The 17,905-nt window shown below is 42.7% G+C and overlaps 1 protein-coding gene across 1 annotated transcript in view; it reads right to left on the bottom strand.

The window, feature by feature from the left end:
* COL13A1 (collagen type XIII alpha 1 chain) overlaps positions 1-17,905 on the bottom strand; it is a 104,817-nt gene that overhangs the window by 40,560 nt on the left and 46,352 nt on the right. Inside the window, exons 16-18 of the mRNA XM_050959472.1 lie at positions 8,979-9,023; positions 1,859-1,912; positions 53-139 (exon numbers count right to left, since the gene is read on the bottom strand). Of these exons, the coding sequence (XP_050815429.1) occupies positions 53-139; positions 1,859-1,912; positions 8,979-9,023 (186 nt within the window). The remainder of the gene's footprint in view (positions 1-52; positions 140-1,858; positions 1,913-8,978; positions 9,024-17,905) is intronic.

The raw sequence follows: 17,905 nt of genomic DNA, 5'->3' as shown, positions 1-17,905 counted from the left end.
ACATTCTCATGCAAAAAGGGAACACAGACTTCATTGGAGGAAAAAGACGCACCTTTGGTCCTGGAGGCCCAGGTAGTCCCGGGTGTCCGGGTTCCCCTTTACCGCCCCCGAGGGCATTGCCAGCATCTCCCTTCTCTCCCTGGTTCAAGGAGGAATAATCCACTGTCAGTTAAATCAATTTCTCATTCTGTAACTTCACCAGCCAGGTGGTGGTGTTGGGGTGAGGGGAAGCAGGACAAGGTTTGGCTGCTGGATGATACTGAAGAACCTGGCTGCATCTTACTTAGTTGTTTACTGGTGAATTTTAGAGCTGAGAACTGGAGACTGATAAAACTGGCTAAAGAGGGGTTCTCCCCATGCCGCTGCATCTGGAGCTGTAGCCCCTCCTGTTATTGGACATCTGTGCCTGTACACAGTTCTGCCAATGCTGTTCATGCCTGACTCCCCACATGAGGAGACAGACTCACACTGGCTCTCATCGGTATAGAATGTAGCCATGGAAGCACAAGCAGTAGGAGGAGCTAAGTTCCCTGAGTACCCACCTCGTATCTGATGGGCACACACTCAGGGAGGCTAGCCCCTCCCACCACTTGTGGTGCCATGGCTACACTATGTGAGCTCGTGAAATCGGACCCCCAGCTCCATGTGTAGACATACACTCAGTCAGCAGCGTGTTGGCAACATTTAAACAAGGGGCTCCCTCAAAAATTCTCCACCTGTCAGTCAGTCATACATGTGGCATGGCTTGAAAAACACCCTCAACCCTCCCACCATCATGCACAAAATCCATTCATTCCATACTCTTCCTCTGGCCCCAATCCATCAGTCCTTTCAGCCCCACCCCTTTTGACCTGCTGGCAGCTCTTCATCAACTCATCTAACAGCTTTGGAGACTGAAATCCTTTCTGTGGTCACAAAACAGATACAGCCTTGGCAGTACCGGCACAGGCTTCCCCACACTGCTCTGCCACTGTGTCTCAGTCCCTTTCGATAAGAGCCATTTTAATAGTGCAATAGGTCGACCCATTCAGTCCATTGGCTCTCTGCTGAAGAGTTAGTGCCAGTTGTAATTGCATTTGGGGGCGTGTGTGTGACATGCACTGGGAGCTGTACAGAAACCACCTTCTCATTGTATATACAGCATCAAATAGCCATTGGATGGTAAGGAGCATTTTAGTCATCACTGATCTGGACATGATTTGTGAGCCAGTATCCTAAAGATGAAAAGATTTGTATTCTCCTGTCAGTCCCCTAAACCACTCATTCCTCTTATTCTGTAGACCAAGTTTACCACTGTCACAGGCAGCTGTGTCTCCAGTGCCATCAATGGAGTTGCACCCAGTTAGACCAGCAATATGTTTGACCCCAAATGCTTTATTTCTGGTTGGATTCCAGTGTTTTGTTTGGGGTTGAAATAAATCAAATTTTCAAGCTAGGTAGCTGGGTATTTTTAAAAAAAGCTACATAAGAAAATAAAAATAAGGCTATTAATCTAAATCAAATGGGATCCAGCTGCTCTTGGGACTGGTCTTGAAACTGCGACCTTGCAGGGATTGAAGAGGGGGGTACCATAAAGGTAGGATGAGAAATGTGCTGTGTTCTTCCTGTTGACATAAAATTAATTCCCTCTCCTCAGTGGAACTGGCCATGGAATCATGTTCATATTATCTGCAGAGCCTGACCTTCTCCTATTTCTAGGGTAGAGTACAGGTATTCAGTGTATTTGTGTGTGTGTGCATATATATGTGTAACTGTGTATGCAAGCACATGTGCATACAGTTTAGGTAGTTGAGTGCAAGCTTCTTTGTTAGGGGAAGGAAAATGGGAAAGTGTGGCAAAAGTCAGAGAACATTCAAACCTTCTGTCCTAGGAATCCAGGAAGCCCGGGATCACCAGCTCTTCCCTTCTCCCCCTGTTGGTGAAAGGCAGAAATGGTCAGGGGGCGGCTTTAAAGGCTTCCATTACTTGTGAGATCAGTGAAAGTGCTACTGAATCCATAGAGCTCATCTGATACAATACCGCAAATATTCCTAAAACTCTTCTTTTCCCTCTGGGACGCCCTTTTAAGAGGCAGCCAAGGCTTTCTCCCTGCCTTCACTATCTGCTCAACTGTGCCATCATTTTCTCTTATCTCTGACATCTTTTCACCTTATGTTTTAGAAAGCCAGTACGTGCCACTGTCTGTTCCTTTCCATGAAACTCTTAGCATTAACAGGTCACTGTACAATGGTCCCCTACCAAGTTAAAGGTCATTTTGAAGTTTAAAACCTGCACTTTGATTTATGTATTTTCCTTCTTGTTCTAACAGCCAAAACTCAACAAACTCATTGCAGATGGGCAGTGCTTGGTGTTAATTCTTTGCCACCTGCACACATGCTCCTTGTGTAGAACACGAGTTGTTGCTAGTCTCTTTCACGCGGCAAATGAATGTTTGAAAGTGAATGCAAGATACAAATGGTCGCATGGAATCAAGTAAGAGAGACATTTTCACACAAGATGCTATTGGGGTAATTCCGTGGCTGGTGTCAATTGTTAGAGCTCATTTAAGTAAATGGAACTATCACCATTTACACCCATTGAGGAACTGCTCAATTAAGTGTAAATGACCGAAGTCATCTCAGGGCCTGATCCTTGACTTCACTGGAAGGCTGTGTGTTCTGAGATGCAGGGAATATGAAACTGGGTCCTTTGTGCAAGCCAAATATCAGGTAAAAATTCAAATACTTGTGACTGAATAGCATTGCGCAGCGCTGCTTGATAGTGCAGCAATGCCCCAGATTGTCTGTGAGGGGCACGTACCGAAATAACTCTTTTCATTTCGGTTCTGAAAGACATTCCTGCTCCTGCTGCTGCCACCTATCGCTTCTGAATATAACTGCAGCCGATGAGCTTGAAGGGCATCCTGACAGCATTCCTCCAAAGGAATCAAAGTCACTGTACTGGAAGGGCATCTCAGAGATACTCAGATACCCTTTGTTCGACCTTTAGATATTTTCTGTTTGTGCACCTGCTAGTACATTGATAATAACAAATCCTCTTCTCCATCAGCAGGCTCTAAAGAATTAGTGCATCATCTCTTTTAGCAGCCAAACTCTCGAGTGCTCAGTGATGATGAAGAGAAGTGAAAACAGGAATAGGGAAAATTACTTGACTGTATTTCTCAATCTCCATTTCCCCTACCTTTTCCCCCAATAGCATTGGATAATACTTGGGTTTAGATTTATTTAAACTCTTTAAAGAGTAACTCACACACGAACAGTTACTTGACTGTATTTCTTAATCTCTGTTAAGGTGGGTTAATGCGGAAGTTTGGTCTATAGAGCCTTTTAAAGTATTTATACAGGACCTTGGACCACAAGCTTGGCTCTATTACAACAACAAAATTGAAAGAAAAAATATAGCTAAGGAATTTATTTTTCCTTGCATGCATGATTGAGATATTTTAATCTTCTAGAAAGACAAGTATATGAATTTCAGCAGAGATCAAGGACTGACATCTAACATGCAAGGTGCCTGCAAAAGTGTTCTGAGAAGGGGCATGCACTGTATGGCTCTTGAGGAATTAATTAATAGAAAATTATCCTTGTTCTAGACAACTCTGCATCCCACCGAAAACAACACAGTTATCCATTTTACAAGACTCTCTGACCTCCAGGTTAGTATAAGTGCTCTGTAGCCTTTCATCCTTGTTAGAACATGTACCTTGCAACCACAAGCTAATGATTTTCTCCTTGGAAAAGTGAAAAGGGCTCATTGTGCTGGATTTTGTTTCCTAAGGAAAGTTTGAATTATTGGCTGTCTCTAGGATGTCAGAATATTATCATCTCCAGCCATGTCACTGTTCATATTAATCCACTGAGTCAAAGTGGAACACCTCAGTAAAGGGAAGCTGCTCTTATGGATGCAGACACACTATATCGTGTGGTGAAAAGTTCACTGAGGACCTAAAGAGCAGACAACAGAAGTCAATAATTTAAAAAAACTGAATGCTCATTAGAGACAGCCATGGGTAACACCCCAGTTCAAAGAGGAATGAACATACTCTCAGTCCCTTCCTATTTAAGGGACACATTTTCAATAAGATGATATCCTTTTCATGGGCATGATTTGCACCTGCAAAATTTGTACTCCTAATTCAGTCATGAGTGCAAGTGGGGTACTTTCACTAAGACTTACCAGACTGCAATCACAAAGCAGGTGTTTAGAAGTGCAGATGCTTTGATTTCTACTTGCAATTCATTTGGCATCTGTACAACAGAAGGTGGGCTTTGGCCCATCTGGATATATTCATTACCCACAAAATCAGGCAGACAATCTTGTTAAATAATTGCATTTGTTTGGGTAGCAAGGGGCTTTTATGCGTCTTTGGCAGAAGGAATATTAATTGGATGTAAGGATTTTATTTCCTTTTCAGGATAATCAAAGTGCCCCAGACTCCTCTGACTCCAGCACTCTGCTCCTGTTATGTGCTCAGCATATCTGCTTTTCATTGTACTCTAAGAATCAGGATCAGCATTCATGTGCTGTAGTGAGAGGAGGACTCAGACAGAGAGATGTACAGAAAACATTCTGAGGTACATACATGTTCATTAAGACATCCTGATTCTGGGTATTCAGATTCCTCATCATTTATTATTGCTGTAATCAAATGGTACAAAACCTCTCTCAAGAGAATGTTAATGCTCAGTACATCATTCCCTTCCCAGAACGCACTCATTCCCCCTTTGGGTTGGTCTTTCTATTTCTCGCAAGGAGGAACATACAAAGCACACTTCATCAATGAGATGAGAGCATTGGCAATGGGGTAAGAGCATTCCACCACAAGCATGGAAGTATAGTGCAAAGCAGTCCCACTTAGCCTTGGCTATAAGGCTATAAGGCAGGCCAGTACAGCAGTGCTAAGAAATCACATCCAAACACGCATTGTCCTACCCTCTGTCCCCTTTTCCCTGGCAAACCTGGGGGGCCCATCATCCCTGCAACTCCAGTTTCTCCCTTGTTGGTAAGAAAAGAGACAGAGAATACATCTGTTATATGGCTGGTGGTCTCCACACTCTACAGTATAACACTACAAACCTAGTCAAAGCTAAAACAAGAGGAGTCAGCTGCTCAGTTGTCTGAATTTGCTGCCAAGTGAAAGAAATTCAGGGGTATTTTTGTACCATTTTTACTATTTTACACATATTGATAGGAGGGGGCATGAAACATGGGACCAATTTATACAGCATCTGCCAAAAGTGCAGGAATGCATCCCCAGCAGTTTCCTCTGCAGCACTGCCATGTCCCTGGAAGGAGGCACAAGTGCTGGTGGGGAGAAGCAGCCAAGGGAACAGGGAGAGAATATACTCTCCAGTAATAGCAGGTTGCCACATAGCCTAAGGGCCAAAGAAGAAAAGAAAGAGAATGGCAGGTGAATATCCCCCCCAGACATGAGCCCTGAGTGAGTAGGAAGGAAAGGGGACAGAAGATAGTCTAATTACAATATGGAAATCTCTCTCAAACATGCCTCTTTTCTGTTAGGGAGAAACTCTGCTTTTCTGAAGCAGCGATAGCATTTTACAGAGGACATCAGGAAACACCTTATAATTATGAGCTCCTGTAAACAAAATACAGGAAATGCAGATTTGCAATGATTATTCCTTTAAGAGCAATATTTTTCTCGTGGATTTCCTGGCTTGCCCTGCATGGGGAAAAGATGGAAAAATACACAGTGAGAAGGAAAGAGAAGAGAGGGGGCAGCCAACCCACTTCTAGATTAAAAAAGAGAAGGGTCATTTAAGAAGGCATCAGGCCAAAGCTGTGCTTTAGTTTGAATTTAGATTTGTGGAAATAAGGGTATACGGTCAAATTTAAAGGCATATAACAGACTTGGTTTTTCTTTTCTCTTGGTTATTCCTGTACATGAATATTGTTGTTTTTGTCTTGATTTTGAAGACATATGCTACAGCCCATAGGCTGACAATGCCATTAATAAAAGAGAGGTAAGTGACCATTATGAGTCGTTTCCTAAGAAATGGTTTCCCAGACCTGCCTGTTTAAAGGAAATGTCCCAGGGGTCCTAGCAAGAAGTGTGGAATAGTCCCACCAAGTCTCTCACAATTTCAGAAAGCTTCTAGTGGTGAGTCACGTTGTTCCTGAGCTGCTATTCGTACAGCTGTCACTGGCTCTAGGGGATTCTACGGCTATTGTTATTACTAATTATATGTATTACGGTAGCATCCAGAAGCACCAATCACAATTGGTGCCCTGTTTTGCTAGGCCTTGGACAATCATGGAATCTTGGTTATACCAGTTATACCAGCCAAGGGGAGTGGGAGAGAGAGCCTTCACCAGCAGTTGAGGACAGTGCTTGTTGTTTCCAAAGTTTTTCATAGGCTGCTGAAGTTAGGCCCATGGATAGAGCATTCCATTGTTCCTTGGTATCGGTCAACAGGTTTTGGAACTCATCTGGGCTGTTTCAGACTGGCTAATCTGGCTATACCTAAATCTGAGAACTGAGCATATACTAATGCAGAAGTCTATCTGGTTCCAAGGAAATGGAGAAACAGAGATATTGGTTGAAAAGGTGGGATATAATAATAATAACAATTTTGTTTATTAGGAAATAAATGGAAGCTATGGAAATAGGGAGGTTCAAGTACTGTTAAGAATGGGGTTTGAGAGGAGCTGAAACCAAGAGAGGACTGCTGTCTCACAGAAAGTGAACTGAGGGACTAAGAGAACTGAAATCTTCTTACAGTCTCAGGACTGGAACAAGTATAGTTTAGCTAATCAGGGAAGGGATCAGTCATTCTCCCACTGGAGTTAGCATTTAGCTATAACACAGACAGGCCCTAGCTTCTCCCTGATAAAAGAGAGAGCCATTTTCTATAGCTGTTTTAGCTTGAGCTTTCCCCTTTCCAAACTGGCAGGAGAATCAACGTATGTCTCCATTTTCTTTTAATCCATGGCTTTCCTATCATGAACTAATGGCCATCAGTCTAAGGCTGGAGGTTTCATCTCCTCCCATGGTCCTTATCCTCTTTCTTATCCATGACCTGTCCTAAGAGGCTGCATTTTAATGTAAAACTGACCTTCATCCCTGCAGCAGCCATTCCAGGAACCCCCTAGCAGAGAGAGAGGAAAGATGAGAACACTTGGTTTGAAATGAAGTAAATATAAATATATATTCTTTAAAAAAAAATAAGCCAAGAAGGAACTTTAAATAATCTATGTCTTTCTTTTCCAAAGCTCAGAAGAGACATTGTAATACAGTAGCTACCACACACATCCATCCTGGTTCCCCAAGCTGGGAGCATCATTAAAATTACCTTTCCTATAGTAGTGCCTATACTATCCAGAATAGCAAGGATGCTGTGCCACCAAAGAAAGACATCACTGGCTTAACTCACACAGAGGAAACAACGTATCCCTTCCCTCAGATTTAGGTGTGCTAATCTAGTGAAGTTGAACCCATGACCTCATAGGAGCAGTGTTGAGAAACTGATGAAGGAGACGTGAGGACCAAATATCTAGTTAAATATTTGAATCCACACTCTTATTAAAAAACAGTCCCTGAAAAAAATGTCCAATGACAACAGAAAGAGAAAATGTTCTTGGTCTTGTTAACCAGCATCATTCTGTTTTACCACAGAAGACATAAACTCAAGTATCAGATTTGCAGAGGAAATCAATGAAGCCAGATATCACTAGCAAAAAGACTCTCGAGCACTCAGATTCTTGTGTCATTCTGCACGGCCGAGCAAAACACCACCAACAAATTATGGACTCAAATCCCACCCAGGAAACTGAGATGGTTGTTTATTGGACCCTTGGGGCAGGTGCTCTTGTGGGTACGATTATATTTCCCTCAGTGACAATGGTGCAAAAACAAAACTTCAGCATCACTCCTTGGCTCAGACTAGATATTTTTGTATTCTAAGTGTTAGTGCTAGTTAGATCTTTCTGAAAATGTTCAGTTATGAAAGCAAACATGAGGAGTAATGACAATGTGGGAAAGGAGGTGAGGGAGAATGAGATGAAGCAGGGTTAGAAAGAAGCTAACAGGAAGGTTTGGGGAACTTAACATAGCAGATGAGAGGCAAAAAGAAGGAAGAGAATGAGTTCATAACTGGGAAGAGCTTGGAAAAATTCAAACAAGGAGAAGTGTGAAGCAGGGGAAGGGCAGGATCATACCTCTCAACTTTCTGAAACAGAAATCAGGGACAAAGCTAAAAAACACAAGGACAGAAGATGGAAATCAGGGATTCCATGTAATAAAAGGGTGAAAAGCATTCAGAAATGTATCAGAGGTGAGTAGATTTTAGTAAATATGGGCCCGAGTCATGAAAGGGATCATGTACAAATCATGTATTGGGGGTTAAATTTTACTGAATTGATGCTATTCCTGTTCCTTATTTTTCTACTTTAAAATTGTAATGAGTAAGTCTAGTGATCTTTTCCAATATTAATTTCAAACCTGTAACACATACACACAATGGCTCTGATTCACCACTGCATTCTCCATTTTTATACTGGTGTAACTCCACTGATTTCCATGGAATAACACATACCTAAAACTGGAGTTGGCAGGGGTAAATTGGGTCCACTAGATACATGTTCACAGTTTATTAAGTGCTGATATCTTATCAATACTAATTAGTATTACTTCTCACTTGAAAAAAGTATTACAGGTCTGATCCTGGGAAGTGCTGATCTCAGTGGAATAAAGGACTCTCAGTTTCTTGCAGGATTAGACCTCAAAATGGGAAGAAGCATTGGGAATAGGCATGTCATTTCTTCAGTAAAACTTTTCTCCCCTGTTATCCCTTTGATAAATTAGGCCCTATGCTTTGCATTTTAGAAGCGGAAAGAAAATGATAGAGAAAGTGAGAAAAATCATTGTAGAAACCAAATTGGGGCCATCCCTGAAAGTCAGGGACAGTTGAGAGGTATGGGCAGAGTCAGGTGGACAAGCTCACTCCATTCCTTGCAGGTACCTTAGCTCCATGTTTTCCTGGCAGCCCTGGCATGCCCCTCTCCCCCTGGAAATGGAATGAGAAACAAAGTTGAGAGGGACAAGTATGAGATGAGTCTTCAGGAGGGTCTGTGTTGGTGATCGCTAAAGCAGTGGTGGACATTATATTTCACAAGATGTCAAAAAGTTCTTGTTAGGAAGGCCAGAACCTCCTTACCCCCAACTCCTGCTTTTATTTTCAACAAGACAGTCTCTCTTAGTCAGAGCTTCTCTTGTTGGGTGCCTCCTAGCACCTGGATGGAACCAGGAGGACGGCAATGGCATGTTCTGTCTCAAAGTGTTACTCCTATTACAGTGTTAGGACAATGTGAGCCAAATTGTTTTGTTACATCAGTGATATAAATGAGAGCAGAACAATGAGATCCTTATGTTTAAACCTTGCATCTGATGCCCTGAAGAGCTTTCTAACATCCAGTGCCAGCTCCTGAGCAGAACATGGGTATGGAAGCCATTTCTTTATTTCCGTTGTAGGATTGGCACTGTGCAAACATCACAATATCTTTGGGCAGAAAATTCAGAATGCGGTATATACAATACACTGATCAGTATCTCTATAATTATGTAGATTTACCCCAGGACAAAGATAAACCTAAAGCCTATAATCTCCATCTCAGGCAAAAGCTGGGGCAGACAAAAATGCCTTGGCTATACCCAGAAGGTCAACAGACTTGGGCTTTGTCAGATCAAAATGCGTTGATGGGTGCTTCTTTCTACTTTTGCAAGTGTGAATTTTTGCTCTTCATGTTGTCAATCCAGTACTAAAAATCCTACAGTAAAGGAAGAGAGTATGTTCCTACCTTTAACTTTTTAAAAAAATAGGCAGCAGGTTTAAAACAAACAAAAGGAAGCATTTCTTCACACAACGCACAGTCAACCTGTGGAAAAATCCACACCCCTGAGCGACATCATCAGACTGACCTAATCCCTGGTGTAGACAGCGCTGTGTGAATAGGAAAGCTGCTCCTGTCGACATAGCTACCACCTCTCAGGGAGGTGAATTAACTATGCTGACAGAGAAACTGTCCTGCAGTTGTAGTAGTGTCTTCACTAAAATGCTACAGTGGCGCAGTGTTGAAAGATCTAAGTGGCTTAGGAGCCTGAGGTCACGTCTACACTATCCTTTATGCTGGCAAAACTTATGTCACTCAGGGTGTGAAAAAAACACCCCCCTGAGCAACATAAGTGTCACTGGCATAAGTGGTAGTGTGCAAAGCAGTATGTCAGCGGGAGAGCTTCTTCCGCCAACATAGCTACCGCCGCTCCTTAGAGGCGGTTTAATTATGTCGATGGCAGAGCTCCCTCCTATTGGCATAGAGCAGCTATATGAGCAATCTTATAGTGACACAGCTGCATCAGGACAGCTGTGCCGCTGTAAGGCCTGTAGCGTAGACATAACCATGGTCTCTTTTTCAAAAATGACTTAGGCACTTACAATCCTAAATGTCAACGATTTTCAATATGATTTAGGCTCTTAAGAGTCAGATTATTAAAGGTATTTAGGCACCTAACTCCCATTGATTTCTAAGAGAATAAGGCACATATACACATTTAAAAATATGGCCCTTAGGAGCTTGTCACGTCTGAAAATGAGACATAGGTTCCTAAGTCACTACATCCTTGCAGCACTGAGTGGAGCAATGCCTAAGTGCCTTAAAAAATCTGGCATGCTGCAACGTATGTGCTAGCATTTTCACTACTTGAGATTCAGCATCCTAATCTGCAACACTGCAATTCTAAGGGGCTTGTTACAGGCAGAAATTAACCTCCACCTGCCTTATAAAAGAGTCAGGACCAGCTACAGAAAACAGACTACCCTTGCCTTAAAGCGCCCTCTACCTAAAAAGATAAGACAGACAAAGGGTGGGAGGGAAGACAGGCCTGGAGGTAAAGTAACTTGCCCAAGGTCACCCAGTTGGTCATGGGGAGAGCCAGGAATAGTACTGACCACATCTCTTGAATTGTACCTCAGTGCCCCATCCACTAGCTCACACTGCCTCTTAGCCTGGGTGGGAATTGTGAAATTCAGCCCACACTTCTGCATCCCAGACATCAAGACAGTCTATGTAGCTTTAATATTCACTACATTGCTGATATTGTTTGTGATACATGAGACACACACTGGATATGGATATTAGCATTCCTATCCCCAAGACAAAAACTGGAAGAAAGTGAGTTTGCAATCACTGACACAGGATTCATGTATGGTCTATGGGTCACAAGTGAGGTAGCAAGGTGTCCACAGCCAGCAGATGGCTCAGGAAATGAAAGCTTTAATTTAAACAATGCTATTTGCATATACAACTAACAGTTAATGCAGGAAAGGAAATGGCTTTCATGACATAAGCTTTCGGAACAGCATGCTGAGCAAAATGGAGGAGAGGCAGATTTGTTTCAAAGATAAACTTGGAAAAGTTACTGTTTCTTCAGATGTAATCTGGATTGGAAGAACTGCACTGACACCAGACGTCTCATAGCACCCCAGCAGAGGGCAGTGCAAGACCTCAGTCTAAGGACCAGAATTTCCAATCATGTTTTAGTCCCATCCACTAGCAATACCTCCTCCTGCCCTCCTCACCCATCTTCAGGCCACAAGTTGTATGGAGCTTCAATGTTTCTAACGGAGAAATCTGAAACCTCCCTCAGGTCAGTAGCGGATCGGAAATCCCAGATTAGGAAGCTGCCTATTGCTGGTGTTTAATGAGCCGACCACATTCACAGACAGTGGTGAAGCTCTTATTTAACTCTCTCAGTATTTCCCTCAAAAGTACTATGTGATGTTTTATTCAGCAGAATGTTCAATGTTGCATTAACCTATTGGTATAGCTGGAAATTTCCAGGTGGGCCCAACCATTTCTAATATGCTGATCAGTATTAGTATTGCTTGCAACTATGGGTGTGTCTACACTGCAATTAAAAACCCATGGGTGGCCAATACCAGCCAGAGGTGAAAATGGGCTTGTTTGGGCCAGTACGGCGTACTGGTAAGAAGTGGTCGCTGGTATGGGTCTGTACATAGCCCACGTTAAAACGATGCTGCCCCTTAATGTGACTACCCCTTTTATCCCCTCCAAGGCTGTTGGGGGGGAGGGAAAAAGGGGCAGCTGCCCCAGGGCCCAGTGATTTAAAAGGATCTGGGGCTCCCAGCCACCACCACTACTGCTACCGCAGCAGCAGCTGGAGCCCCAGGCCCTTTGAATTGCCGCCGGAGTACCGGGTGGCACGGGCTGGGCAGCCCTGAAGGGCTGGCTGGGGGAGGCTGACCCCCCCGCCTCACCCCCTTCTGCTGGAGGCCCCCCCCCCTTCTGCCAGAGGCCCTGCCCCTTCCAGGGCCCCAGAGCCAGGACCTCATACTGGTCAGACTTTTAAGTTACTTTCACTCCTGATATCAGCTGATGCAGGCTCACAGGGCTCAGGCTAAGGGGCTGTTTAATTGTGGTGTAGATGTTTGGGCCCAGCCTGGAGCCCAGGCTCTTGGACCCTGTGAGGTGGGAGGGTCCCAGAGTTTGGGCCGCAGCCGGACCCCAAAAGTCTACACTGCAGTTAAAGAGCCCCTGGTCAGCTGGCATGGGTCAGCCATGAATGTCTAATTGCAATGTACACACCCCCTATGTATCAGCACTGAATTGGCTCTACCCATTATCCAAATGGGCCTCTTTAAGTAGCTCACATGCCATTCTTGAGCATATTAACCTCAAACTTCTGCATATTAACTCACGGAGGGACTCTGGGGAACTGAATACAGCTATAAAATCAAGGAAAGAGGAAATTCATAAAAGCAGAAAAATAATTTTTTTACCATCCTCTTTTCATTTCCTTACTGCTCATCTGTCATTTTAGTTTCCATATTCAACACTTGATATTTAATTAAGCCACCACAAGAAACTAGTGTGATATGGGGCCAAGTTCCAGAAAAGTACAAAGCAGTGGGTGTTTAGTGTGAATAAGATACTCTGCATAGACTAGACCCTCCACACCCACTCTTTTGAAACAGAGAGATCACAGTGGAAATAACTACCAACCCTCTAAAGTGCAATACAAGTGAATGGTAATATATATTGATGCATGAAACTTTACTGATGCAATAATAAGGATGCACAGTTAAATTAAAAGTAGTCAGGATATGTAAACATTTAAGTTTCTGCAGCAACACTAACATGGTCACCTTGCTCATATAAATATTTTCTCTTCCTGTTTTTCTGGATAAATAAGACATTTAGTAATAACACTTAGCTCTTATGTAGTGCTTTTTATCCATAGAATAGGGATCAGCAACCTTTGGCATGCGGCCTGCCTGCATAAGCACCCTGGTGGGCCAGGCCAGTTTGTTTACCTGTCGCGTCTGCAGGTTCAGCCGATTGTGGCTCCCACAGGTTGCGGTTCGCCACTCCAGGCCAATGAGGGCTGCAGGAAGCAGCATGGATCGAGGGATGTGCTAGCCGCCCTGCCTACAGCCCCCATTGGCCTGGAGCAGTGAGCCATGGCCAGTGGGAGCTGTGATCGGCCGGACTTGCGGATGTGGTAGGTAAACAAACTGGCCCGGCCGCCAGGGTGCTTACCCTGGCGAGCCATGTGTCAAAGGTTGCCGATCCCTGCCATAGAGCTCGAAGTGCTTTACAAAAGAAGTAAGTTTCATTATTCATTATAAGGAAGTTTGAGGATGAGGAAACTCCAGCACGGAGAGGTGAGGTAACTTGCCAACGGTCACACAGCAGATAAGTGGCAGTGATGGGAACAGAAAACAGATCTCTTAATGCCAAACCCCATGCTCTGTCTACTGCGCAACAATGTATTCTTTATATCATACTGTATATGCTATAAAATAAACTGGATGTGCAATGTGGCAGCAAGAACCTTAACTTTTGCATTTCCTGAATTAAAAAAATGTTAACTATGTAATTTAAACATTGCACTAGCCTGTGCACATTTGTTCCCTTTGTGTATTCAGTCAGCTCTGCCAACTGATGTGGCAAAAATAAGATTCTTTCCTGCTGTCAGCCCTGTAAAACCAATCCAGCTCTGGGAGAGTGAACTGGATTCTTTTTCTGGCCTGATCATCACTCACAGAATTGTTAACTGAGCTCCGGCTGCAGAGCTACCTGGGCAAACCCACTGTCTTCAAATTATGCCCTCAGTTATACCTGAAAGCAATAGGGTCATGTAGGTATAACTAAGGGTCTAACTAAAGAGAAATGAAGTTATACAGGTGCACCTAAGAGCAACATTGGCCTGCAGAATCTTTATGACTGGGAATGGTGCCCAGGTCAGAAATAACCCAGTTCACTTTCAGATCCCAGATTTGCAAGGCTAGTAGTTAGAATTTTTTTTTTGAACTGAGCACACTTAATCTGGAAGCCACTGAAATGTGATAAATATGGAAGCCCACAATACCATTTTACAATTCCTCAAATGTCACTTGTCATATAAATGTGGCATTAGGTGCCATGAAAGACAGGACATTCTTCACAGCCAGAGTTTAAAGAAATGGATTGCAGCATTTCTCATGGGCACAGAAAGTACTTGCCAGTTTCCCTCTTTTGGCAGATCTACCCTTCCTTCCCTTGCCTTTCCTGGTATCAGCCTAAACACACTGAGGGTATCCCTAATAACGGAGAGTGCCACATTCTGATTAGCTCTCTGGCAGTGTTGGGTTGTAATAACGAACCCCTAATTAAAAAAAGAAAACACTTCAAGCTTGGATCCTTGTTCAGGAGACAGAAAATTATGTGGTTATTGGCTTCCTTGCCTGTAGCCAGTTGCTTCCTACTCTGCCTATTCTCCTGCCTCTGGGAATGAGGGATAACCATTAAAAATAATTATAAGAAACTTCCTAAAATAGACCATTTAAGTTAAACAGAATTTGACAGGAAAATATATATTCAAAGGGCCAAATCCTGGTCTTATCAATACCACTGATAAAACTTGTATTGACTTTAATGGTGGCTAAGATTTAGTTCAGTACCATGGAGGCAGGAGGGGGAAGAAGCAAAGTGAGACACCCAGATTCTGCAACGAACCTTGTAAGTTGTGGGAATGTAAAGTGAGAGAAGGTAAAATGTAATAAGGAACAAATGCTCAGCATGCAACCAGATACAAAAAGGGAGCCTACACAGTCATTTTTAAAGAGTCGACGAATTAACAATATGCTGGGCAAATTCTGATAACTAGAGTCCAACTGTGACCCAAGCTACTTCTCCACAACCCTGTCACCATTAATGAGGTTGCACATGTTTAACTCAGAGCAGAATGGTTTGAAGGGGAAAACAGCAAGGGCCTTCCCAAGTCCCATATAATCTTCTTTTGTAAAGAAAATACCTAGAAAGAAGCTACTCCAGAGAGGTCAAACACATGCACAGTCTGAACGTACATTGGTTGCTGATTTACTGCTAGTCTGGGATCTCATGCTCTGCTGTTATTCTTTTTCCTCTGAGTTGGGAAATAAGAGAACTCAGAACAAGGTGAGAATGGCAGTAACAAATGGAAGTCTTAATAAACAGGGATAAATTGCACTTGGGATGGGAAAGTGGTCCTTTAGAAGGTGTATTGATGATCCCATTCCAAAATGTGTTGCTGGGGGAGTCGGGGGAAACCTGGATTGAATAAGGATCATAAGAGCAAGGATACATTTCCTGGGTCACAATTATCCATCGCTTTCCAATGTAAAATGTGGAGATTGCATCTGTGAATGTGTGTGTGAGTAACTGACCAAGAGAGATCACTGGATAGGTTTGAAGAAGCTTTTCTTTTTATGGCACAAAAGAAAATAACATATTGGCTTGCTGTAAAATGTAAATGACTAGAGAGAGAGGTTACCACATGTCTCTCTCCATTTCATGCAGTCTGCTTCAGACTAGCAGCTACCACTCCCAGTCTCTCTCCTTGTCTCTGTTGCTGTCCGAGAGACATCAAGGAAATGGGAAGGAAAGTTTGTGATAAGCTCCTAGGATCATAATACAAGACAGGCAAGTGATCAATGCAATTAAAGTTGACAAAGGGGATTAGAATGTTTGAGAGGCCGTCTGAGAATTGTCATCTGTTGTTGAGGGGTTATTTTAGTCTGGAGTTGGGACCAGGCAATTTTGATTTTGGTTCCAGAAACTGAATCAAAGGCCTATTAATCCATGTACTTAAGAGTGCATGAGGAACAGGTGACTGATAGCAGTGACACAAGTGAATAAAAACAGGCTTGGGACTGGATTCTACTTATAGCATTTTTCCTCATTTAGAACCATATACTGCTCTCGGTCATCCACCACTCATTCTACCTGTTAGTTTAAAGAGAAAGCATACAGTTGTTCAGAACCCAGTAATTTCATAGCTCTTAAAACCCATCTTCTATTGGTCTGATTCTGCTCTCATTTACATAAGTGCAAATCAGGACTAAGTCCATCAAAGTCAATGAAATTACACCAGTGTAAGAATGGATGTGTGGAAGGATCTTGAATTACATGCAGATTTTGTTTATGAGTAGGGTCTGCATAAAGCAATGATTTAGACGATCTATTTGGTGTTGCTCTAGTTGATCTTAAAAGGAAGATCATTTGTTGCTGTAATATACAGCTATTAAATGGAGACCCCAGATCCCTCAAGAAGACCTCTTTAAATTCATTCTAACACGAGAGTATAGTTGAAAGGAACCTTTAGTGCATTAGAATAATAATCCCCCACAAAGGGAAAATGTATGTGAGTGCATTTGTTGCATGATTAATAAAATGTATTTCACATAATAAATATTTTAAATATACATGTCAGAGTTAATGTATGTAAAATATCATAAAACAGGCCTTTTCTCATTATACTTTATATGGTATGACACAATATGCTTTGATTGTCATGAAAACGGCCTATGTTGTAAAGTTTTAAACAGTCTGTATTGAGTAATATATTTTAAATATGTAAGTGCAATAAATTTTAATCAAATAGATAACATATGGGCAGAAAACCATGTTAGCTTGTAAAAAGAGCTGTCCAGCCTAGAAACAGAGGGAGACTGAAAGAATAGTGCCAAACCTCAGCCTCAGAGTTGCAGAGCTTGAGTAGATTTGATGTGTCAGCTAACCAGACTTTATGAGGAAACCCCAGCCCATCCCTTCAAATACAGAGATGTAACAAATCATTAGTAAACTTCATAGCCAGAGAAATTCTTTGGTAAGAATCAAATTCCACCAAGTGGCTAAAGACAGCTTGTATTGCATGCGCATAAAAGATCCAGGACATGGCGTGTCTGCTTGTGATTAATCACAGCTCATATGTGTATTCCATTAAATATCCAACAGGTCTCTCTCAGGCCCAGCTCCCACTTACAATACAGTGTTCTGAATAGCAACTTGTCTCTTAAAATATGGTAGAAAATCATATTTCCCATGCCTACCTTCACGCCAGTGTCCCCCTTTTCACCCTGTGCAAGGAGAACAGAGAGAGAGCAGAAACGTAGATAGACATATTGAACAAAAAGAGAAAAACAGTATAATCTTAATAGCAATGACAATAGAAAGTAATTGATAGAGTTTAGCTTATGAGACATGCATGCTGTAGCTGCAGAGAAATGACCGAAGGATAAAGCACAATGACTGTAGCATCTCCAGGGCTGACTTCAGTTCATCCTTGCACACCAATGCAAGACAATGTGTAGAGGAGAAATGGGTGCATGGGAATGTTCTGTACACACATAGGTGATCAATGTCTATGACATTCATCAAGATCCACTGGAGGCACTGACTGGGATTTTTAAAAGAACTGAAGGGAGTTAGGTACCTACATCCAACTAACTTTTATTGAGAGTTGGGCGCCTTGCTGCCTGAGGCCCCTTTGAAAATCCAAGGCATTGTCACTCAGTCAGCTCCAGTATCCAAAGCCAGAGGTTATGTAAAGGAGCAGCTCCACTAACTGCCA

The sequence above is a fragment of the Gopherus flavomarginatus genome, chromosome 6 (genome assembly GCF_025201925.1).
Source record: "Gopherus flavomarginatus isolate rGopFla2 chromosome 6, rGopFla2.mat.asm, whole genome shotgun sequence".
Taxonomy (NCBI): Eukaryota; Metazoa; Chordata; order Testudines; family Testudinidae; genus Gopherus; species Gopherus flavomarginatus.
The sequence above is the reverse complement of the archived record's forward strand: the minus strand, read 5'-3'. Positions and strand labels throughout refer to the sequence as shown.